General features: G+C 46.6%; 1 protein-coding gene across 1 annotated transcript; it reads left to right on the top strand.

Moving 5' to 3' along the window:
• Positions 1–2,528: 2,528 nt before the first annotated feature.
• DUS1L (dihydrouridine synthase 1 like) lies at positions 2,529–23,688 on the top strand. The gene is made up of 13 exons (XM_040437158.1): positions 2,529–2,889; positions 7,857–7,965; positions 8,944–8,994; positions 9,082–9,194; positions 9,273–9,355; positions 10,393–10,496; positions 12,150–12,294; positions 16,263–16,359; positions 17,951–18,039; positions 18,338–18,486; positions 20,377–20,414; positions 23,103–23,178; positions 23,255–23,688. Exons 1-13 carry the CDS (start codon positions 2,653–2,655, stop codon positions 23,374–23,376), a joined length of 1,413 nt encoding a protein of 470 aa, XP_040293092.1. The 5' UTR covers positions 2,529–2,652; the 3' UTR covers positions 23,377–23,688.
• Positions 23,689–26,163: the final 2,475 nt, after the last annotated feature.

The raw sequence follows: 26,163 nt of genomic DNA, 5'->3' as shown, positions 1-26,163 counted from the left end.
ATCTGTGGGTGGCAGTGTTATGTGGACATCTGGGGTGGCAGTGTTATGAAGACATCTATAGGTGCCAGTGTTATGTGGACATCTGTGGGTGGCAGTGCTATGGGTACATCTGTGGGTGCCAGTGTTAAGGGAACATCTGTGGGTAGCAGTGTTATGGGGACATCGTGGGTAGCAGTGTTATGGAGACATCTGTGGGTAGCAGTGTTATGGGGATATCTGTGGTGGCAGTGTTATGAAGACATCTGTGGGTGGCAGTGTTATGTGGACATCTGTGGGTGCCAGTGTTATGGAGACATCTGTGGTGGCAGTGTTATGGAGACATCTGTGGGTGGCAGTGTTTTGGAGACATCTGTGGTGGCAGTGTTATGTGGACATCTGTGGGTGGCAGTGTTTTGGAGACATCTGTGGGTGGCAGTGTTTTGGAGACATCTGTGGGTAGCAGTGTTATGGAGACATCTGTGGGTAGCAGTGTTATGGGGATATCTGTGGTGGCAGTGTTATGGAGACATCTGTGGTGGCAGTGTTATGGAGACATCTGTGGGTGGCAGTGTTATGAAGACATCTGTGGGTGGCAGTGTTATGGAGACATCTGTGGGTGGCAGTGTTATGAAGACATCTGTGGGTGGCAGTGTTATGTGGACATCTGTGGGTGCCAGTGTTATGGAGACATCTGTGGTGGCAGTGTTATAGAGACATCTGTGGGTGCCAGTGTTATGGAGACATCTGTGGTGGCAGTGTTATGAAGACATCTGTGGGTGGCAGTGTTATAGAGACATCTATAGGTGCCAGTGTTATGTGGACATCTGTGGGTGGCAGTGTTATGTGGACATCTGTGGTGGCAGTGTTATGTGGACATCTGTGGGTGGCAGTGTTATGTGGACATCTGTGGTGGCAGTGTTATGTGGACATCTGTGGGTGGCAGTGTTATGTGGACATCTGTGGGTGGCAGTGTTATGGAGACATCTGTGGTGGCAGTGTTATAGAGACATCTGTGGGTGGCAGTGTTATGAAGACATCTGTGGGTGGCAGTGTTATGTGGACATCTGTGGGTGCCAGTGTTATGGAGACATCTGTGGTGGCAGTGTTATAGAGACATCTGTGGGTGCCAGTGTTATGGAGACATCTGTGGTGGAAGTGTTATGTGGACATCTGTGGGTGCCAGTGTTATGGAGACATCTGTTGTGGCAGTGTTATAGAGACATCTGTGGGTGCCAGTGTTATGGGTACATCTGTGGTGGCAGTGTTATGTGGACATCTGTGGTGGCAGTGTTATGAAGACATCTGTGGGTGGCAGTGTTATGTGGACATCTGTGGTGGCAGTGTTATGTGGACATCTGTGGGTGGCAGTGTTATGTGGACATCTGTGGGTGGCAGTGTTATGGAGACATCTGTGGTGGCAGTGTTATGGAGACATCTGTGGGTGGCAGTGTTATGGAGACATCTGTGGGTGGCAGTGTTTTGGAGACATCTGTGGAGCCAGTGTTATGGAGACATCTGTGGTGGCAGTGTTATGGAGACATCTGTGGTGGCAGTGTTATAGAGACATCTGTGGGTGGCAGTGTTATGGAGACATCTGTGGTGGCAGTGTTATGGAGACATCTGTGGGTGGCAGTGTTTTGGAGACATCTGTGGTGGCAGTGTTATGTGGACATCTGTGGGTGGCAGTGTTTTGGAGACATCTGTGGTGGCAGTGTTATGGAGACATCTGTGGGTGGCAGTGTTATGGAGACATCTGTGGGTGCCAGTGTTATGGAGACATCTGTGGTGGCAGTGTTATGGAGACATCTGTGGGTGGCAGTGTTATGGAGACATCTGTGGGTGGCAGTGTTATGGAGACATCTGTGGTGGCAGTGTTATGGAGACATCTGTGGTGCCAGTGTTATGGAGACATCTGTGGTGGCAGTGTTATGGAGACATCTGTGGTGGCAGTGTTATAGAGACATCTGTGGGTGGCAGTGTTTTGGAGACATCTGTGGTGGCAGTGTTATGGAGACATCTGTGGGTGGCAGTGTTATGGAGACATCTGTGGTGGCAGTGTTATGGAGACATCTGTGGTGGCAGTGTTATGGAGACATCTGTGGGTGGCAGTGTTATGGAGACATCTGTGGTGGCAGTGTTATGGAGACATCTGTGGGTGGCAGTGTTATGGAGACATCTGTGGGTGGCAGTGTTATGGAGACATCTGTGGTGGCAGTGTTATGTGGACATCTGTGGTGGCAGTGTTATGGAGACATCTGTGGGTGGCAGTGTTATGGAGACATCTGTGGGTGGCAGTGTTATGGAGACATCTGTGGGTGGCAGTGTTATGGAGACATCTGTGGGTGGCAGTGTTATGGAGACATCTGTGGTGGCAGGGTTATAAAATATAACTTTTCACATAATATCCACTGCAGAAAATGAAGCCTTTCTAATGGTATGAAACTGAGATGGAAGAAGGCAGCAGTAATGAAGATGATGGAATAAGTTTGACGATCATAATAAGGAACTGTAAAAATGGATTCCTGTATCCAGCGGAAGGATTGTGTGCTGCGCCGCGGGGAAGGAAGCCATTGACGCACATGCCGGAAGCGGCCGAGTCATGGCTCGGGAGAGGAGCCGGGCATGAGAGCGCAGGCGGGCAGTGCTCAGCGGAGGTGAGGCAGCGCTCACAGCATGGCGAAGCTGCGGGCCATGGACTTCTGGAGGGAGACCCTGAAGGGCGCTCGGTACGTGCTGGCTCCGATGGTGGATCAGAGTGAGCTGGCCTGGAGGCTGCTGAGCCGCAGACATGGGGCTGAGCTCTGCTACACTCCTATGCTCCATGCCCAGGTGTTTGTACGAGATGCCAACTACCGCAAGGAGAACCTGTACTGTGAGGTGTGCCCGGAGGACCGCCCCCTCATCGCCCAGGTAATGTGCTGGCCTGTGCCCACTGATGACGAGGCTGAGATGATGCAAGGCATCAGGTCTAGATTGAGTATTACTACATGAGACAGGACATGATGGTATATCAATGAAGGGTCTGCAGGGCCGATTCCATCTCTTGTGGCGCCCCTCCCCTGAATGTAAAAAAAACCAAAAACTTAACTTTAGGGACCGGAAAGGGACCGGAAGCGGAGGGAGCATGGACCCTTGAATGGGACCCCAGGGGTTGTAGACTCTGAGGCCGGACTACCCCTTTAACCACCTCAGCCCCCAGTGCTTAAACACCCTGAAAGACCAGGCCACTTTTTACACTTCTGACCTACACTACTTTCACCATTTATTGCTCGGTCATGCAACTTACCACCCAAATGAATTTTACCTCCTTTTCTTCTCACTAATAGAGCTTTCATTTGGTGGTATTTCATTGCTGCTGACATTTTTACTTTTTTTGTTATTAATCGAAATTTAACGATTTTTTTGCAAAAAAATGACATTTTTCACTTTCAGTTGTAAAATTTTGCAAAAAAAATGACATCCATATATAAATTTTGCTCTAAATTTATTGTTCTACATGTCTTTGATAAAAAAAAAATGTTTGGGTAAAAAAAAAATGGTTTGGGTAAAAGTTATAGCGTTTACAAACTATGGTACAAAAATGTGAATTTCCGCTTTTTGAAGCAGCTCTGACTTTCTGAGCACCTGTCATGTTTCCTGAGGTTCTACAATGCCCAGACAGTACAAACACCCCACAAATGACCCCATTTCGGAAAGTACACACCCTAAGGTATTCGCTGATGGGCATAGTGAGTTCATAGAACTTTTTATTTTTTGTCACAAGTTAGCGGAAAATGATGATTTTTTATTTTTATTTTTTTTTTCTTACAAAGTCTCATATTCCACTAACTTGTGACAAAAAATAAAAACTTCCATGAACTCACTATGCCCATCACGAAATACCTTGGGGTCTCTTCTTTCCAAAATGGGGTCACTTGTGGGGTAGTTATACTGCCCTGGCATTCTAGGGGCCCAAATGTGTGGTAAGGAGTTTGAAATCAAATTCTGTAAAAACTGACCAGTGAAATCCGAAAGGTGCTCTTTGGAATGTGGGCCCCTTTGCCCACCTAGGCTGCAAAAAAGTGTCACACATCTGGTATCTCCGTATTCAGTAGAAGTTGGGGAATGTGTTTTGGGGTGTCATTTTACATATACCCATGCTGGGTGAGATAAATATCTTGGTCAAATGCCAACTTTGTATAAAAAAATGGGAAAAGTTGTCTTTTGCCAAGATATTTCTCTCACCCAGCATGGGTATATGTAAAATGACACCCCAAAACACATTCCCCAACTTCTCCTGAATACGGAGATACCAGATGTGTGACACTTTTTTGCAGCCTAGGTGGGCAAAGGGGCCCATATTCCAAAGAGCACCTTTCGGATTTCACTCGTCATTTTTTACAGAATTTGATTTCAAACTCCTTACCACACATTTGGGCCCCTAGAATGCCAGGGCAGTATAACTACCCCACAAGTGACCCCATTTTGGAAAGAAGAGACCCCAAGGTATTCGCTGATGGGCATAGTGAGTTCATGGAAGTTTTTATTTTTTGTCACAAGTTAGTGGAATATGAGACTTTGTATGGAAAAAAAAAAAAAAAAAAAAAAATCATCATTTTCCACTAACTTGTGACAAAAAATAAAAAATTCTAGGAACTCGCCTTGCCCCTCACGGAATACCTTGGGGTGTCTTCTTTCCAAAATGGGGTCACTTGTGGGGTAGTTATACTGCCCTGGCATTTTCCAGGGGCCCTAATGTGTGGTAAGTAGGTAAATGACCAGTGAAATCCGAAAGGTGCTCTTTGGAATATGGGCCCCTTTGCCCACCTAGGCTGCAAAAAAGTGTCACACATCTGGTATCTCCGTACTCGGGAGAAGTTGGGGAATGTGTTTTGGGGTGTCATTTTACATATACCCATGCTGGGTGAGAGAAATATCTTGGCAAAAGACAACTTTTCCCATTTTTTTATACAAAGTTGGCATTTGACCAAGATATTTCTCTCACCCAGCATGGGTATATGTAAAATGACACCCCAAAACACATTCCCCACCTTCTCCTGAGTACGGAGATACCAGATGTGTGACACTTTTTTGCAGCCTAGGTGGGCAAAGGGGCCCATATTCCAAAGAGCACCTTTCGGATTTCACTCGTCATTTTTTACAGAATTTGATTTCAAACTCCTTACCACACATTTGGGCCCCTAAAATACCAGGGCATTATACCTACCCCACAAGTGACCCCATTTTGGAAAGAATAGACCCCAAGGTATTCGCTGATGGGCATAGTGAGTTCATGGAAGTTTTTATTTTTTGTCACAAGTTAGTGGAATATGAGACTTTGTATGAAAAAAAAAAAAAAAAAAAAAATCATCATTTTCCACTAACTTGTGACAAAAAATAAAAAATTCTAGGAACTCGCCATGCCCCTCACGGAATACCTTGGGGTGTCTTCTTTCCAAAATGGGGTCACTTGTGGGGTAGTTATACTGCCCTGGCATTTTCCAGGGGCCCTAATGTGTGGTAAGTAGGTAAATGACCAGTGAAATCAGAAAGGTGCTCTTTGGAATATGGGCCCCTTTGCCCACCTAGGCTGCAAAAAAGTGTCACACATCTGGTATCTCCGTACTCGGGAGAAGTTGGGGAATGTGTTTTGGGGTGTCTTTTTACATATACCCATGCTGGGTGAGAGAAATATCTTGGCAAAAGACAACTTTTCCCATTTTTTTATACAAAGTTGGCATTTGACCAAGATATTTCTCTCACCCAGCATGGGTATATGTAAAATGACACCCCAAAACACATTCCCCAACTTCTCCTGAGTACGGCGATACCAGATGTGTGACACTTTTTTGCAGCCTAGATGCGCAAAGGGGCCCAAATTCCTTTTAGGAGGGCATTTTTAGACATTTGGATACCAGACTTCTTCTCACGCTTTGGGGCCCCTAGAATGCCAGGGCAGTATAAATACCCCACATGTGACCCCATTTTGGAAAGAAGACACCCCAAGGTATTCAATGAGGGGCATGGCGAGTTCATAGAAATTTTTTTTTTTTGGCACAAGTTAGCGGAAATTGATATTTTTTATTTTTTTCTCACAAAGTCTCCCGTTCCGCTAACTTGGGACAAAAATTTCAATCTTTCATGGACTCAATATGCCCCTCACTGAATACCTGGGGGTGTCTTCTTTCCGAAATGGGGTCACATGTGGGGTATTTATACTGCCCTGGCATTCTAGGGGCCCTAAAGCGTGAGAAGAAGTCTGGAATATAAATGTCTAAAAAATTTTACGCATTTGGATTCCGTGAGGGGTATGGTGAGTTCATGTCAAATTTTATTTTTTGTCACAAGTTAGTGGAATATGAGACTTTGTAAGAAAAAAAAATAATAATTCCGCTAACTTGGGCCAAAAAAATGTCTGAATGGAGCCTTACAGGGGGGTGATCAATGACAGGGGGGTGATCAATGACAGGGGGGGTGATCAATGACAGGGGGGGTGATCAATGACAGGGGGGGGTGATCAATGACAGGGGGGGTGATCAATGACAGGGGTGGTGATCAATGACAGGGGGGTGATCAGGGAGTCTATATGGGGTGATAACCACAGTCATTGATCACGCCCGTGTAAGGCTCCATTCAGACGTCCGGATGCGTTTTGCGGATCCGATCCATCTATCAGTGGATCCGTAAAAATCATGCGGACGTCTGAATGGAGCTTTACAGGGGGGTGATCAATGACAGGGGGGTAATCAATGACAGGGGGGTGATCAGGGAGTCTATATGGGGTGATCACCACAGTCATTGATCATGCCCCTGTAAGGCTTCATTCAGACGTCCGGATGCGTTTTGCGGATCCGATCCATCTATCAGTGGATCCGTAAAAATCATGCGGACATCTGAATGGAGCTTTACAGGGGGGTGATCAATGACAGGGGGGTAATCAATGACAGGGGGGTGATCAGGGAGTCTATATGGGGTGATCACCACAGTCATTGATCATGCCCCTGTAAGGCTTCATTCAGACGTCCGGATGCGTTTTGCGGATCCGATCCATCTATCAGTGGATCCGTAAAAATCATGCGGACGTCTGAATGGAGCTTTACAGGGGGGTAATCAATGACAGGGGGGTGATCAATGACAGGGGGGTGATCAGGGAGTCTATATGGGGTGATAACCACAGTCATTGATCATGCCCCTGTAAGGCTTCATTCAGACGTCCGGATGCGTTTTGCGGATCCGATCCATCTATCAGTGGATCCGTAAAAATCATGCGGACATCTGAATGGAGCTTTACAGGGGGTTGATCAATGACAGGGGGGTAATCAATGACAGGGGGGTGATCAGGGAGTCTATATGGGGTGATCAGGGGTGATCAGGGGCTAATAAGGGGTTAATAAGTGACGGGGGGGGGGGGGGTGTAGTGTAGTGTAGTGGTGCTTGGTGGGACTTTACTGAGCTACCTGTGTCCTCTGGTGGTCGATCCAAACAAAGGGGACCACCAGAGGACCAGGTAGCAGGTATATTAGACGCTGTTATCAAAACAGCGTCTAATATACCTGTTAGGGGTTAAAAAAAACACATCTCCAGCCTGCCAGCGAACGATCGCCGCTGGCAGGCTGGAGATCAACTCTCTTACCTTCCGTTCCTGTGAGCGCGCGCGCCTGTGTGCGCGCGTTCACAGGAAATCTCGCGTCTCGCGAGAGGACGCGTATATGCGTCCAGGAGGAATGAATCAACCACCTCCAGGACGCGTCTGTGCGTACAGCGGTCCGGAGGTGGTTAATACTTGGAGACGATAAACGTTCCTTCACTCCGTGGTTCATGACGTTTCCACTTTTGTTTTGCTTTATTGATTTTTTTTTTATTTTCTTTTAATCAGTGTTTTCTTCTTTTGTTCTCAGTTTTGTGCGAACGACCCTGAGGTGTTCCTCCAGGCGGCGCTGCTGGCGCAGGATTATTGTGATGCCATCGACCTGAACCTTGGATGTCCACAGATGATCGCCAAGAGAGGTGATGTGAAGCTTCTGGGGGACCCGTGACCTCAATCGGCACTGCTGACTGCGGCACCCACCTGTATTAAAGGGGTTTTCTGGGAGTTTAATCAGTGGGGGTCCGACTCGCGGCACCCCCCGCCAGCTATTTCCAGAGGCCATGGCATCCTCTTCCCAGTGATGTCACGTTCTTCAAGCCTTTCAGCTCAGTCCCTGTAAGTCAGGGTTTCTCAACTCCAGTCCTCAGGACCCACCTACCGGTCAGGATTTGAGAATATCCCACAGAATGAATACCTGTGGTAAGTCCTGATGCATGGACACTAATTCTATCACCTGCTCAATACCAAGGAAATCCTGAAAACATGACTGCTGTAAGTGAATGGGCCTGGGCTGCAATGCCAACCACGGCCACTATACAGAGTGCGGCGCTGTGCTTGGTAAGCTGTGAGGAGTCTATAGCGCTCACAAACGCCTGATCAGAGGGGGTGCCAGGTGTCGGACCCTCACTAATCTGATCTTGATAACCTATCCTGAGGATAGGACATACATTTTGAACTCCCGGAAAACCCCTTTAAAGCGGTGTTCCCATCTTATAAAGTGAGGGTGTATTTCCAGGATATGTCATCACTTTATGACCTCTGGGACCTTCATAGAGCTTCACCTCCCCCTGACCTTTTGGTTTTTTAGTATGGTCCATGATGCTTTAGCACCATCTTTATGGACTGCCTTTGTAAAATTTTGAATCTTTGCCCCCTTAAAATCTGATCATTTTACATTGCATTCACGGTGGCGGATAAGTAAAATTACTCCACCCATCCTCAGCTCCCAGGAGAGAGGTAAGAGGTAGTCTGGTTTAGAAAGCCCTTTGACCGTTGACTTCCGCTGTTTGATGCTTCACTTCCCCTGCTGTGACACCTGTTGGGTGGGGGGTCCCACCAGTGTGACCCCCTCCCTGTAATCAGCCTTCAGTGATCACGTCTCTGTTGTCATTGCTCAGGTCACTATGGAGCCTTTCTACAAGACGAGTGGGAGCTTCTGGAGAAGATGAGTAAGTCTCCTCAGTAATCGCTTCCTGAACTTTCCTGCAGGCTTTTCCCTTTTGAGGCTTTCAGCTCTTTTGCATTTTGTCCTGTAGTTCAGCTGGTGCACCAGAAGCTGTCTGTCCCCATCACTTGTAAAATCCGGGTCTTTCCCGAGGTTGAAAAAACCGTCACCTATGCCAAGTTACTGGAGAAGGCAGGGTGCCAGGTAGGTCGTGTATGCGGTGTGTGTGTGGTCAGGTTGGAGTTTGTCTACTTCTTGGTTCCTGACAAGGTTCTCCTTCAGCTTCTCACAGTTCATGGTCGCACCAAGGAGCAAAAAGGTCCTCTGACCGGCGTGGCTTCGTGGGAACACATTAAAGCTATTAGGTGAGTGTATGAGCTCAGATTGTCTATGGATCAGGGGTCTTGAGAGATCAGCTGTTTGAGAAGGCAGTAGTAGTAGTGCCACTGCCTTCTCGCAGCTTTCCTTAGGCCATGTGATGTCATGTTCATCCGTCACATAGAAGTGAATGGGGCTGAGCTAGGATATTAGGGAACAGCCGCTATACAATGTACGGCGCCGTGCTTGGTGAGCTGAGAGAAGGCCACGGTGCCTTCTCAAGCAGCTGATAGACGAGGGTCCTGGGTGTCGGACCCCCACTGATGAGATACTGATGATTATAGAGATGAGCGAAGCGAGCTTTGGATGCTACATCTGAAGTCGAGACGATTCTCTGTACACATTTTTTTAGCAAAGCGACTTCAGATGTAGTATCCGAAGTCTGATCTGATGACCTATCCAGAGCATAGATCACCAGTATAGAAGTCTTGGAAAACCCTTTTACGTGGGGAAAAAAGGAAACCCAAAAATCACCACTGTACCAATAAAATCTGCTTTATTATAGGTTAAAACAAGCAAAAAAAAATGCACCTTTGGTCTCACCGCGAGCATCGCGACCCATAGTATAAGAATTACATGCTGTTCATACCACAGTGAATGTTTAATTAAGGGTTCGGAATATTTGTGCTTCACGATGAACGCGCCGGAAATTCCGTTCCCTTCTCCTCATCAATGGAAAAAGAAAAAGTTACGGCTTTCAGAATATGAGGATTAAAAAACAAAAAATCTCTTGGTCCTTAAGGCTAAAATAGGGGGGTTGGAAGAGCTATGCAGAGATCCTCCGTCCCCAGGATAGGGTGATAAGCCTCTGATCGGGGGGTCCGACTGCCGGATTCACCCTCCCCCGTATGAATGGAGCAGCGGTCGAGCTTATGGGGATAAGTCTAAATAATTTCATCCCTCTTCTTCATCATCTGTGGCCACCTGTACGTGTGCTTCTCTTGCCCCAGAGAGTATATTTTCTTCTCGCCTCTCGGTACAGTCGGGTTTAGTTACGTTTTTTTTTTTTTCCCCTTTGGTACAGGAACGCTGTCAGCATCCCAGTCTTTGCCAATGGGAACATCCAGTACCTCAGTGATGTAAAGCGCTGCATCGAAGAGACCGGAGTCCATGGAGTGATGAGCGCAGGTTGGTTCCACTTTCTCTAGATCTGTAAGGCCTCATGCACACGACCGTTGTTCTGGTCCGCACCCGAGCCGCAAAAACTTCAATGGGGCCGTGAAAGATGCGGACAGCACTCCGTGTGCTGTCCGCATCTGTTGCTCCATTCCGTGGCCCCTGTTCACATCACGTTTATAACATGGAAGTCGGGAAACCACCTGAAGCGCTCGCTAAATGAGTCCATAAGGCTTCATTCGTCAGATGGAGGCCAAAAAACTTTTCTTTTGGCCTCTATATGCCCCGTATATGTTTAGTATACTGAAAAACCAGTATAGGGTAGTGCAGCAGACTGCCCTATTCATCCTCTGATTTCATGCGAGAATACCTATCCGTCTAACGACGTCTATAATCCCCTAGATGCCTGTCACTCAGAGAGCCCCTACATAGGAGCTCCCGAGGCAGTAGCCTAACGGCCAGCCTGCCAACCGCACACCCGTTATCTCTGGTATCCTTATGGCGAGAAGCGATGTGAGGGACGGCACAAATGCTTCCGATGGAATGCCCAAAGTGTGATGTGGACAGGTCCTAACACATTCGTACCTCTGACTTGTAGAGTTTGTCCTTTTCGTATGCTGTCATCATATTACAACATGTTCCCGGGAGAATTAACACCTCATTACACAGGGGTGGACTGGTGATGGATCCCACAGGGAAATTCCCAGGTGTGCTGATGCCCATGGGGCCACCCGAACCCTCCTCCTGGCTACCGGCCGAGTACCTACTGATCTGATGCTGTAAGCCAACGGCTGCCGATACCTTCCTGAACCCAACTGCGAGGACGGGGATATTATTATTATTATTTCTTTTAAAGCTCTATTAATTCCATGGCGCTGTACATCCAGCTGGGGTTACACAGAAATAAAAGACCGTAAACAAGAGACTATTAACACACTGGTAGAGGACCCTGGCCACAAGAGCTTACAATCTATAAGGGATACAGGTGAATACTGTGGTGAAGGCGGCAGGATTTTGTGCCGCACTGTGCTATTTGCATTGTAGTATCGCAGGCCCCTTCTTCTTGCGTTGGCCCTGCCAATTCGGACAACACTTAGTTTTTTTTTTTCAGGGCCACCTTAGGTTCCCAGTCCGACCCGGTCCCTACAGCTCAGGTCTGGCTGGCCAGCTACCATTCTCTTGTATTGTGGACACGTGGTTCTGTTTGTTTCATACCAGAGAATGACCATTACATAGAGAGACCCTTTAAATGAAAACAAGGGCCTGGGGCAGGGACATGTGCCTGCGCCAAGTGGGCCCCTAATATGCCAGTTGGGTTGGGCAATATGTAGTGCAAACTCTGGGGTGGACTGATCAAAACTGATTAAAGGTAAACTGGGTTTGGACTCTGGTTGCTATGGGCATCTAAGCCAGTTCTCCTTTACACCAGATTTGAGAAATCTCCCCCTTTGTATCCTTTGATAATACCCTCCTGAGAGGTGATATCATGAGACTTCTCCACAGTAGGGGTTTATTGGGTGGGGTTGGCACTTGTAGATGCTTTCATGCACGTCATTTAAAAAAAAAATGATCTGAGTCCTCGTCCTTCCAGTGTGAAAAGATCCAATTTCGTTCAGTCCAAGGTGTTGAACATGTCTGCTGTAAATGTACTTTTGTGTATTCTAGAGGGAAATCTTCACAACCCAGCCTTGTTTGAAGGGAAGAGCCCCTTTGTGTGGGAGATGGCGGAGGAGTACTTAGAGCTTGCCCAGCAATACCCATGCTCTTTGTCTTTTGTGCGGGCACACCTTTTTAAACTTTGGCACCACACGTGAGTATTATTTATTTGCAAAGAAAAATTCACCTTTTCACCTTTAGGCACCTCTGCGTGTAGAGGAAAGAAGGTTTCTCCATCAACAAAGATGATTCTTTATTACAATTCTCGGAGGAATAACGGAGGGATGGCACCATGCAAAGTTCTAAGAAAGATGCTCCAGGCTTGTTATTTCACGGGGAATACAGCCATTTAATAAAATAGACATATTTCAGTTTCAGCGTATTAATGGCCCATGAATATGAGATTGGTGGGGTTTCACTCTTGGCACCACCACCGCTGAGCTCTTTGAAAGGGCCGCAGTGCTCGTGCAAGCGCTGCAGATTCTTCATAGTTTGCATGGGGCCACCTGCCTCTGCTTCTGTCCTGTTCACTTGAATATCTTGCACCCCCGCTAGTAATTGGTTGGGGGCTGGTGGACGACCTCACGAACACAATGAAAGGGCAACAGCGCTCGCACGAGGTCCATGACCCCTTCAAACGGCAGATTAGTGAAAGTGCCAAGGGTTGGACCCCCAGTGACCTGGTTTGCTGAAACCAAAAGACCTTTTATATCTTATTACAGGAGACGGTGGCTTTTGATGCCTTTGCATTGACTTCCCTCTTTAGGGGTCTCCGGTGGTCTTCCTGTGGACAGGCAGAAGCTTAGGGTAGCCAGCGGTGTTTCTAATAAGACCTCTCCAGATGATGATGAAGTGTCGGATTTTGATGGAATTCTGTTAGGCTGTTTATTCCAGAAGACATTAAAGGCTCCGTTCCCCAGGGGATCACTCACACTTTTTGAAATTGAAATGTAGCCTCCTCCTGTGGATGTTGTAATGAGGATTCTTGGCCAAACTTATTATGCATTGCCTAATACTTTGTAGAGAACCCCCAGGAGCCGTCCTGTACGTGCAGCAGCCCTCTCCTCTTGAAGTTTTATCATCTGAGAAAAGAGAACCACATAGGATATTCTCCAGACATCAGGGCTGACATAAAACAATCCTGCTGTCTTAGAAGAAAACACCACGTGATATGCACTACAGTCACTGCAAACCTGTCGGACCCCCATATTGATGTGCTATCCTGAGGATATGTCTTCAATATCTCAAAACCCCTTTATTAGGCTAACTATTGACATTAAGGCTAAAGGTGGACATGCCCTTTAAATACACTGCTCAAAAAAATAAAGGGAACACAAAAATAACACATCCTAGATCTGAGTTAATTAAATATTCTTCTGAAATACTTTGTTCTTTGCATAGTTGAATGTGCTGACAACAAAATGACACAAAAATAAAAAAATGGAAATCAAATTTTTCAACCCATGGAGGTCTGGATTTGGAGTCACCCTCAAAATTAAAGTGGAAAAACACACTACAGGCTGATCCAACTTTGATGTAATGTCCTTAAAACAAGTCAAAATGAGGCTCAGTAGTGTGTGTGGCCTCCACGTGCCTGTATGACCTCCCTACAACACCTGTGCATGCTCCTGATGAGGTGGCGGACAGTCTCCTGAGGGATCTCCTCCCAGACCTGGACTAAAGCATCTGCCAACTCCTGGACAGTCTGTGGTGCAACGTGACGTTGGTGGACAGAGCGAGACGTGATGTCCCAGATGTGCTCAATTGGATTCGGGTCTGGGGAACGGGCGGGCCAGTCCATAGCATCAATGCCTTCGTCTTGCAGGAACTGCTGACACACTCCAGCCACATGAGGTCTAGCATTGTCTTGCATTAGGAGGAACCCAGGACCAACCGCACCAGCATATGGTCTCACAAGGGGTCTGAGGATCTCATCTCGGTACCTAATAGCAGTCAGGCTACCTCTGGCGAGCACATGGAGGGCTGTGCGGCCCTCCAAAGAAATGCCACCCCACACCATTACTGACCCAATGCCAAACCGGTCATGCTGGAGGATATTGCAGGCAGCAGAACGTTCTCCACGGCGTCTCCAGACTCTGTCACGTCTGTCACATGTGCTCAGTGTGAACCTGCTTTCATCTGTGAAGAGCACAGGGCGCCAGTGGCGAATTTGCCAATCTTGGTGTTCTCTGGCAAATGACAATTGTCCTGCACGGTGTTGGGCTGTAAGCCCAACCCCCACCTGTGGATGTCGGGCCCTCATATCACCCTCATGGAGTCTGTTTCTGACCGTTTGAGCAGACACATGCACATTTTTGGCCTGCTGGAGGTCATTTTGCAGGGCTCTGGCAGTGCTCCTCCTGTTTCTCCTTGCACAAAGGCGGCGGTAGTGGTCCTGCTGCTGGGTTTTTGCCCTCCTACGGCCTCCTCCACGTCTCCTGATGTACTGGCCTTCCTCCTGGTAGCGCCTCCATGCTCTGGACACTACGCTGACAGACACAGCAAACCTTCTTGCCACAGCTCGCATTGATGTGCCATCCTGGATAAGCTGCACTACCTGAGCCACTTGTGTGGGTTGTAGACTCCGTCTCATGCTACCACTAGAGTGAAAGCACCGCCAGCATTCAAAAGTGACCAAAACATCAGCCAGGAAGCATAGGAACTGAGAAGTGGTCTGTGGTTACCACCTGCAGAACCACTCCTTTATTGGGGGTGTCTTGCTAATTGCCTATAATTTCCACCTGTTGTCTATCCCATTTGCACAACAGCATGTGAAATTGATTGTCACTCAGTGTTGCTTCCTAAGTGGACAGTTTGATTTCACAGAAGTGTGATTGACTTGGAGTTACATTGTGTTGTTTAAGTGTTCCCTTTATTTTTTTTTGAGCAGTGTATTATTTCTAAAGTGTGTTAGTGGTCCATTGCTATGTTCTGGAGTAAAAGTAGTTTTAGCACTGAGGGTCTTCTTGCTCCTCCTACTTTGTCTGCGAGCCCCTCCCTTTCCTTCTTAACAGGGCCAGGTGAGGTGGCTAAGCAGGAACCTGGCCCTGTTCATCAAGGAGAGGGAGGGTCTGGTAGAGGGAGTAGGGGGTCACAAAATAGTCTGGGCCCTTCCTCGTGCACTTACAGGCTTTGTACGCCTTTAGGGGCAACTTATTTTTTATTACTGCATTGTACTCATTTTGAGCTCAATTTTTTTTTAAGTTGGTATTTATTTCAAATGTTGAACCTTTTTCTCTGTGCAGGCTTGAGATTCTCTAATAGGAGGTTACTTTGTTACTGTGTTCTGTCTCTGATCTAAACACTCATTATAGCCCAGTTCTTATATTTAAGCCACATTCTCATCAGTAAGTGTTTATGGCCTCTTAGTAATTTAGAAATGAGAGTTATTAGATGAGCATAAAGTGAAAGTTTCATTCATACTGCTAGACAGGTAACCCTTTGTAACAGAATGGCTGAATATTTTTTATAAAGACCAATTGAAAAAATGATTTTAGCCCAAAATGAGTAAAATGCAGCCATGAAAAATTGCCCCCCCCCCCCCCCAAGATTTACATATTTGCATATGAATTTAACTGCTTATTGGCATATGGATTAAAAGTACTTTTTCTCCAGCATGAAGCAGCAGGTCGCTAAGCGAAAGATATCAGTCCCTTCAGCTGACCTACCTCTCTACTAGACATTGTGCCTGGTTTAACCATGAATTTCCTTGTTATATATTATCTTTAAATTTAGGATTTCTGGTGGAAAACAGAGGAAGGGTTAATACTGCCTACCTGGGGTTTAGTTTTTACTCATCACTTCAGACTCCAGACCTGTCCTGGTGTAACCTTCTGGGGATAGAGAGGACTGTGCTGCTGCCGGCTGCACAGTTCTCTTTATGATTGGGCAGAGTGAGTCAGGATTGTGGTGGAGCGTGGCCAGCTTCTGAGCCGGGCAGCCATGTATATGAAATTGGAGGCACCACCCATGGCAACAACGGCACCGCTGTACTGGTCACCTGGTGGTTTCTATGGGCAGCGCCTCCACTGCTTTTTATAAATGATGGCCAGTATGTGGGTTCATCCCACTGGATGGTACAATGGGACGTTCCTGAAGATTCTCACTGGTCTTTTTTCTTAGGTTGCAGATTTACCAAGTGTTGCGGGAAGAGCTGGCAAAAGCCAAGTCCTTAGAAGGCATCATTAATGTGAATAAAGAGCTGAAACTCAGGTGCCAGGTAAGAAAATAACATCCCAGAGCTTGTGTTCACAAATGTATTGAGTCAGGTTAGGTCATCAATTCAAATCAGAACGTTGCGGGTCCAACTCCTCACAGTTCCCTCCCCGATCAGCTGTTTAAAGGGGTAGCGTCGCTAATGCGAATACTACATTCTCTCAAAATTGCCTGCTCATGGTCTGCTTCGTAGAGGTGGCACAGTGTAATTACAGCTGCTCCATCCCATTTGCTTATATTAGCCTGGATCTAACCAGACCCAGCACAGCCATGACGGTTATCACTGGGCTGTTTTTCCCAGGGGCTGCTATGGTTACAGGGTAGATAATCGAGCCCCCAAAGGTGTTTTTTAAGCTTTTGAGGAGGACACATTGTAGAAAAATAGCGGAACGTCACCGCTGAGGCCAATCATTGGCTGCAACGGAGCATGTGACCATGCCCCCTACCCCCTACAGTAAAACATAGCTACTTGTAGGTCTCCCTGAGCTGTATTAAATGATGCCCTTATTAAAGGGCTTCTGTCACCCCACTAAACTCATTTTTCTTCTCTTTCGGTGACGTCATCGGCGCAGGCGCACTGAGGGAGTGCTGAGGAGCCGAGCCTCCTTATCTCGGAGCGCCTGCGCCGAATCAAGACAGGCGCGCGATTTTTGAAATGCAGACAGGGCCAGCCGGAAGAGGAGATCGCGGCTGGCCCTGTCAATCAACAGGAGGAGGGGGCGGTTTTTTGCGGCTGCTACCAGCAAGTAGACGCCCTACTGGCTGGTAGACAGGTAATTAGCATATTATAAAAGTATGTTTTTTGCCTTATCTACAGAACGAAAATTATTAATAACATAATGTATAGATATATCGCAGGATAGGGATTATAAGTACATAAAAAAAAAAAAGTTTAGTGGGGTGACAGAAGCCCTTTAACTAATAGCCTTGATTTGTTTCTTTATAAAATCGATGTTAGCGATATGCTAATAACTTACATAAGGTGCCCAAGGGGATGTCCTTTCCTAACTTGGTGCCCAGCCGCACCCCTCGGTCGGGTGCCGAGCGCCGCCTTCCTGAGTCCAGCGCTGCTTCTAATATAATATATTCAAGAGCCGCCGGCGCGCTGACGTAATCCCTGAGCCTGTTTGAAATGCCGACGATGCCATTACCTGTAGTCCGCACGGGCGCAGACTACAGTGTGTAGTGCGCACACGCAGGATTTCAAACAGGCTCAGGGATTACATCAGGGCGCCGGCTCTTGAATATATTATATTAGAGGCGGCACTGGACTCAGGAAGGCGGCGCTGGGCACCGGACCGAGGGGTGCGGCTGGGCACCAAGTTAGGAAAGGACATCCCCTTGGGCACCTTATGTAAGTCATTAGCATATCGCTAACATCGATTTTATAAAGAAATAATTCAAGACTATTAGTTAATAAGGGCATCATTTAATAAAGCTCAGGGACACCTACAAGTAGGTATTTTTTACTGTAGGGGGTAAAATGTGGTGACAGAATCCCTTTTTCGATAGCTATATATTGAGGGAACGCAGTCCCATATTTCCGCACACGCTCAGCGGTTGGTCTGAATAACCTTGTATTTTGTACCTTGTAGGAAGAAATATCTGCCGTGAAAGAAGGTGCAGCTGTCTCAGGGGATCTGCCGTTCCCTCACTGGATTTGCCAACCTTATGTCCGCCCACCGTAAGTCCCCCAGTTTATAAGCCTCCCTCCCCCATCTTAAATGAATAGGAATTTTTTCCACCTTTATAATGGCCCGCGCTGTAAGCTGTGTCTATTGTTGGACCTTTTACCACTAGGAAAGAGATCCTTTCACTGGATGCTCTGTTAGTCATAGACACTGATGGAATGGGATCAGGGGCCACTGGCTTCTGTGTGAGGGATCTGGCACTGCATTGGGATTCCTTTTATAATGCTGATCACAAGGCGTTTGTGAACAGAGCCTGACAGCTTCTTGGGATTTTTGCCATATTTTCTTCAGGCCGAAAGATCTTTTTAAAGAAGAAAATGGAGTACGAGGTAAGAGAGCACTGGAGGATGAAGAGGATGGAAACTGCGAGCACCTGTCCAAGAACAAACAGAAGAAGAAACTCCGCAATCCCAACAAAAGCTATGACCCTTCTGTAAAACGTATGTCAGTCCTCAGAGAATGCGTATGCAGCAGAGCCGATTTAGCTCTTTGTGAGAACGTGATGCACTACTGTAATACAGTGAAAATATAGATTTGATCAGAAGCTATCACACTTTCCTTAAGTAGGCTTTCACCAAAACGCAAGGGGTTGTCCGTATTGTGTATAATCTTTAAGAAATGTGAAAGATGATGAATATAGGCAGCTTACTAATATCTACTTATCAGAAGCCGCATCCTCTTGCTAGCAAGTGTTTTTGCCCGACCAAACACCACTCACAAGACCAGGGGCGTCCTTCAGTCTCCTCCATTTAAGGGTGTCGAGGACCTGGGCAAGTGCATGTTGGTAAGATGACTTAATGCTTTCATATGTGCTTGTAAACTAGCAGTGCGGTGTGTGTCAATGCCGCAGTCACACGTCCATCCATCTCCTGCTATTTTGTGGATGGGAGTGACATGCGGTCGTGGGAGAAGACTTTCCTAAGACAGAAGTGTGACTTTGCACTGAGAAAATGGTGCAGAACCCCTAAGGGCGGATTTACATGCGCCGGTTGAGCAGGCTATTATCGGTACGGGGCTGTTCCTTCCCGATAATTGCCTGCTCATCAAAGGAGGCGAGAGCTGCATTTACATGCCACAGTCACCTCCGCTGTTTGAGGACACGCAATGGCTACTGCTGTTGTTCGTCGTCCTACAGATTCATGGCTGTGTAAACAGGAATCTGCTACCCAGAAAGGTGACCTAGGTCTCCGCATAAACGATGGGTTCAACCTATAAACAAGCATTTGCTCGTTCATCAGGTGATCAGCGGCATCTTTACAAGGCACAATTGTCACGAATGAGCGTTTCCCAATAATTGGCCCGATATAGTCCCATATAAATGCGCCCTTATAAGTACATATGTATTAGTAAGTTGCCTATATTCATATTTGTTAAGATTATACATAAAACTGACAACCATTGAAAATTGACTGTGTAAATCCAACGATGTCCATTTCACCCCTCACAAGACTGAAGGTCTGGAAAAATCTGCCCACACGTATACACCTCACCCTGCAGAGACAGCTCGGCTTAATGGACAACTCCTCTACTTTGTTTAGTACTAGCACAAGTATCTTAAAGGGTTTCTGTCACCAGATTTAACCCTATTAAGCTAGCTGACATTAGCGATGTGCTAATGTCAGCTAAACCTAACTAACCTATTCCTACTCTTATCTATGCCCCTGTTACGCCGGAAATCTTACTTTTATAATACGCTAATTAGCCTCTAGGAGCGCGGGGGCGGGGGGCGGGGGGGGGGGGGGGGTTGGGTGTTCCTGCTCCTAGAGGCTCCGTTCTTTTGTCGCCTCCCTCCAAGTCCTGATTGACAGGTCCAGGCAGCGCTCGCATCTGTCTGCCAGCCCTGTGCTCTGGTGAAATCTCGCGCCATTCAGTATACGCCGCAGGCGCGGTGAGGGAAAGACGCTCGCAGGCTGCCAGCTTCCTCACTGCGCCTGCGCCGAATGCTGAACGGCGTGAGATTTCGCCAGAGCACAGAGCTGGCAGACAGATGCGAGCGCTGCCTGGCCCTGTCAATCAGGACTTGGAGGGAGGCGACAAAGGTGGGAAAACTGAGCCTCTAGAAGCAGGAACAACGCCCCCCCCCTTGCTCCTAGAGGATAATTAGTAGATTATAACTGTTAAATATCTGGCGTAACGGGGGCATAGATAAAAGTAGGAATAGGTTAGTTAGGTTTAGCTGACATTAGCACATCGCTAATGTCAGCTAGCTTAATAGGGTTAAATCTGGTGACAGAAACCCTTTAAGAATTCCCCCCCCCCCCCCCCCCCCCCAAGTCTGTTCCTGTCGTCCAGTTGCTAAGGCATTAATCATATTTATCTGTTTATTCCAGCCAAATATGCAAAATGTGACCAGTGTGGGAATCCCAAGGTGAGCTCTACATTGTGTACAGTGGCGTGTGGTATGTAGTTTTTAGCCTGGACGGACACATGCAGTTTGTAGTACAGATTTTTTTTTAGGCAAATAGGGGAGAATTAGGCCAGATTTAGATGGCCATTGCAGTTTCTGTCCACAAAGCACACAAGTATCTATATGATGTCCGTGTGCATCTGTTCTCTTTCTGGGCGCGTTCATTTGAATGAACGAGTCTCGGAAAACGGACAAGAATGGTGCATGCTGCAAACTTAAGTTGTACCATGTAGTCCATGTGCTATGTGGGTGTAGTCGGGATAGCGCATTGATGGGAAAACGGTAATCCTGCATTTAGACTGCTCAGTTGACGGGCAGATTATCGAGAATGAACGTTTGCATTCGGCCTCTGAAGGTTCCACAGATCTTTGGAGCTGAAAATCAAAGGATGTTGAACACTCTTGGCCTTGGAGCAGCGAGACTGACAGGGTTTCCAGCTAGAGGGTAGATGGCGCATGCTGAAGTAGATGGTGCATGAATATACCCATTCCTTTGAATGGGTCAGTGTTCAATGCAGGTGTTGTCCATTATAAATTCGAGCAGCATCTGGACAGAGACATCAGCCTTAGGCCTCATGCACACGACCATATTTTTTTTGTCCACAATACATGGGCACCAGCTGTGTGCACCCCGCATCACGGATGCAGACCCATTCACTTGGGTGCGGACCGGAGGCACGGAACCCCACAGAAGCACCGTGGAGGGCTTACATTGGGTTTCTGTCTGGGCCTCCGCACCGCAAAGAAAGTTGCGCATGCACTACTTTTTTTGCGATGTGAACGGATCACGGGCCCATTCAAGTGCAACCCCAATGCACCGAAAGGCCGATCAACGGCCGTGTTCTTGAGGCCTAGCAGTGCAGGACATGCAGAATGGGAAAGTGCAGCGGACTGTAAAACGGACACAGTCATGTGCATGAGGCCTTAGTGTTTTTTTTTCGAAGGAATGTGCATTCCTTCCTATGTCATGGGTGCCGAGTGGATGTAGTTCATTTAAAAAATTTTATTTATACAGTCGTGGCCAAAAGTTTTGAGAATTACATAAATATTGGAAATTGGAAAAGTTGCTGCTTAAGTTTTTATAATAGCAATTCGCATATACTCCAGAATGTTACGAAGAGTGATCAGATGAATTGCATAGTCCTTCTTTGCCATGAAAATTAACTTAATCCCAAAAAAACCTTTCCACTGCATTTCATTGCTGTCATTAAAGGACCTGCTGAGATCATTTCAGTAATAGACTTGTTAACTAAGGTGAGAATGTTGACGAGCACAAGGCTGGAGATCATTATGTCAGGCTGATTGGGTTAAAATGGCAGACTTGACATGTTAAAAGGAGGGTGATGCTTGAAATCATTGTTCTTCCATTGTTAACCATGGTGACCTGCAAAGAAACGCGAGCAGCCATCATTGCGTTGCATAAAAATGGCTTCACAGGCAAGGATATTGTGGCTACTAAGATTGCACCTCAATCAACAATTTATAGGATCATCAAGAACTTCAAGGAAAGAGGTTCAATTCTTGTTAAGAAGGCTTCAGGGCGTCCAAGAAAGTCCAGCAAGCGCCAGGATCGTCTCCTAAAGAGGATTCAGCTGCGGGATCGGAGTGCCACCAGTGCAGAGCTTGCTCAGGAATGGCAGCAGGCAGGTGTGAGCGCATCTGCACGCACAGTGAGGCGAAGACTTTTGGAAGATGGCCTGGTGTCAAGAAGGGCAGCAAAGAAGCCACTTCTCTCCAAAAAAAACATCAGGGACAGATTGATCTTCTGCAGAAAGTATGGTGAATGGACTGCTGAGGACTGGGGCAAAGTCATATTCTCCGATGAAGTCTCTTTCCGATTGTTTGGGGCATCTGGAAAAAGGCTTGTCTGGAGAAGAAAAGGTGAGCGCTACCATCAGCCCTGTGTCATGCCAACAGTAAAGCATCCTGAGACCATTCATGTGTTGCGTTGCTTCTCATCCAAGGGAGTGGGCTCACTCACAATTTTGCCCAAAAACACAGCCATGAATAAAGAATGGTACCAGAACACCCTCCAACTGCAACTTCTTCCAACAATCCAACAACAGTTTGGTGAAGAACAATGCATTTTCCAGCACGATGGAGCACCGTGCCATAAGGCAAAAGTGATAACTAAGTGGCTCAGGGAAACGTTGACATTTTGGGTCCATGGCCTGGAAACTCCCCAGATCTTAATCCCATTGAGAACTTGTGGTCAATCCTCAAGAGGCGGGTGGACAAACAAAAACCCACTAATTCTGACAAACTCCAAGAAGTGATTATGAAAGAATGGGTTGCTATCAGTCAGGAATTGGCCCAGAAGTTGATTGAGAGCATGCCCAGTCGAATTGCAGAGGTCCTGAAAAAGAAGGGCCAACACTGCAAATACTGACTCTTTGCATAAATGTCATGTAATTGTCCATAAAAGCCTTTGAAACGTATGAAGTGCGTGTAATTATATTTCACTACATCACAGAAACAACTGAAACAAAGATCTAAAAGCAGTTTAGCAGCAACCTTTGTGAAAACTAATATTTGTGTCATTCTCAAAACTTTTGGCCACGACTGTACATTACCGTACATGCGATTGCCTAATCTACACGTATAGGTTTACCTACAGTGATACATGACTGACGGCTTTTGCTTTTTACAGGGCAATAAGTGCGTGTTCCATCTGTGCCGTGGCTGCTGCAAGAAGAAAGCATTCAGGGAGTTGGCAGACTGTGCAGGTTGGTGTCGGCTGTCTACCGCCGTGCCACCTTTTTTGGGTAATTTGAGCACCATTAAAACTTTTCTTCTCCATAGGTCACGGGCTGCTTTTTAAAACCAAATATGAGAGGTCTCTTCAATGCAAGGCTGCGCAGGATGCAGATGTGCCAGAGACAGAATCAAAGCTCCCACAGCCGCCCCCTGAGATCACGGCCTGACCCTGGACTTCTTGACCTCTGCTAGTTCTCGCTCAGGGAAAAGAGTTTACCACGTGGGTCTGGGATGGTGAAGGGCACGGTACAGACTTCTTGCACTTCAGACTTTTTTAAGCTTTAAAGGTCCTTTTTTTTTTTTTCTGACTGGACTGAGGAGGTACCGTCATTGCCTTTTTAACATATGCTGCTACTGGATTTACATCCTCTCCTCCTACAGGCTTCAATCTGGGACGCACGGCGAAGGAACTGGATTCACAGGGAGTCGTTTTAAACTTTTAGACAAATGTGAAAAATAAAAACTCCTATCTGCTTCTACCCGACCTGTGTCCGAATGTGTCACCTAGTTGTTGGTATACCTCAGAAGTCTAGGTGTGGCCTCTACATAAGTGGCAGTATGATGTGGAGAGTAGGGTTGCATGACGCATATGTCAGTTCAGTACTGACATTGCTTACAGAGTCCCAGTGGGCAGTCTAGTAGTGAAAAGGGATGCTTTGGGGCAGGGCCGTTTGGCATTCCTGCAGTGTTTGGGGGGTACCTTTTATGGGTCTGGACTTGATTAAGTAAGTAGCTGGACATTTAGGGCATACATGGGGGATGTCTCTGCACTTACTATTATTTCTGGGCGCCGCTCCGTTTCACCAGGGAGGAGACATCCGCTTCTTTCCCTGGGCGTTCCTTCTCCCTCACAGCCAGGGAGAAAAAAAAAACTCACCCGGGGAGAGAAACTGATGTCGCCTCCCTGGTGTTCCGATGCTAGTGATTAGCATACAGCGCGGGACAAGGTAACGGGGGCCAGGGCGGTGAAACGGAACGGCGCCAAGAAATAATAAGTGCAGAGACATCCCCCATGTATGCCCTAAATGTCCTGCTACTTACTTAATCATGTAAGGTCCTCTTTAACTTATAGCAGGTCCTGGGCAGAGACAATCTATGTGGGAGGTGAAAACTGTGCCAGCGAGCCACAAGCTCTACTGTTGTGAATAGAAGTACAAACCTCAATATTCTTTACATGCACGATGTCCTGGTATCTACAGACATCTCTCTGTATGTCAGTACATTCATTGTACCATCATGTGTTTTTTTTTTTTTTTAGGATAAAAGCATTTTTTTGGAATTAAATTTTTTTTTATTATTGCTGAAAATAAATTGCAATGCATTTTTGTGATACACTTTATGAAATGTCTCAAAACCACTGGTACTCCTATTTAAAGTAGATCAGGATGGTAGTGGTGGTAGTCCTGTAATATCCAGCTGAAAATAAATTTAGTTTCATAGAGTATATTATACATAGATGAGTGTATTGTCCTGCATAGAAGGGTGTTATTCCCAGCTCCCATTAACATAGTCTTGTTTTCCGAGGACAGGTGGTACTCCCATTAAGAGCAGCTCAGGGTGATTGTGGTGGTAGTGGTAAGCATTCCAATTCCTATATAATATGCTATAAGCTAAAAAACTATATACAGCTGAGTGTACTGCCCTCTATAAAAGGGTGTTACTCCCAGCCCCCTTAGGGCTCACATATGAACAAGAACTGGAATCACTGGCGCTATTCCACAATGCAAACTGATAGTGCTGCAGGAAACTGCCGGTACCGCAATAACCATATTACTTACCGGTAATTTCCTTTTCATGAATCCTCCATGACGGCATACCGTGTGAGATGACCCGCCTCCAACCAGGTAGGGACAGGAAGTATACATTTGACCCTCCTCCGGCTCTTCCTCATTGTCTTTCTGAACCGACAGCCTAGAGAGTCTTTTCCTCTTTTTTTATTTTTATTTTATGTATTTTTTCTTCTCCTCCATTCATACTAACACATACCTTCACCTATATACAATCCCATACCTATGTGTAGAATTTAATTAATTTATTTTATTTTTTTGGGGAGGGGGGGGGGGGGACTCATGCCATCGCGGAGGATTCATGAACAGGACATTACTGGTAAGTAATATGGTTTTTCCCTTTCATCCTCCATGATGGCATACCATGAGATAGAACAGATTAATTTTTTATTTCAGGAGGGACTATGGCCTGCAATACCTTCCTACCAAAGGAAAGCTCCTGACTAGCCCTAGTATCTACCCTGTAATATTTAGTAAACGTGTGAGGGCTTGACCAGGTCGGTGCCCTACAGATCTGCTGTAACGAAGCGCTTGCTTTTTCAGCCCAGGATGTTGCGACAGATCTTGTAGAGTGGGCTGTCAAAGACTTAGGGGGAGATGCCCCAAAGGCTACTTTCACACTGACATTTTGGCTTTCTGTTTGTGAGATCCGATTCAGGGCTCTCACAAGCGGTCCATAACGGATCAGTTTTGCCCTAATGCATTCTGAATGGATAAGGATCAGTTTGGCTCCGGTCCACCTCCATTCCGCTCGTTTTGGTGTCTGCCTCCGCATAGTCAGACGAACGTTTTCACTGGCACAATAGAAAATGGATCCGTCCCCCATGGACTTTCAATGGTGTTTCAAGACAGATCCGTTTTGGCAATGTTACAGATAATACAAACGGATCCATTCTAAACGGATGAATGCGGTTGTATTATCTGAACGGAAGCGTTTGTGCAGATCCATGACGGATCTGCACCAAACGCGAGTGTGAAAGTAGCCTAGGGACCTACAGTATAGGATTCCAATATGGCCATTTTTATCCATCTGGACAAGGAATTCTTTGTGGCCTCATGACCTTTATATGCCCCACTGAATTATACAAACAAGTAATCAGTTTTTCTGAAAGGATTGGTGGTCTCTAGGTAGAACAAGATAGCCCTATGCACGTCCAGTCTGTGAAA

This window comes from Bufo bufo, chromosome 6 (assembly GCF_905171765.1).
Source record: "Bufo bufo chromosome 6, aBufBuf1.1, whole genome shotgun sequence".
In the NCBI taxonomy this organism is placed as follows: domain Eukaryota; kingdom Metazoa; phylum Chordata; class Amphibia; order Anura; family Bufonidae; genus Bufo; species Bufo bufo.
Note: the sequence above shows the minus strand (reverse complement) of the source record. Positions and strands in the feature narration are given on the sequence as shown.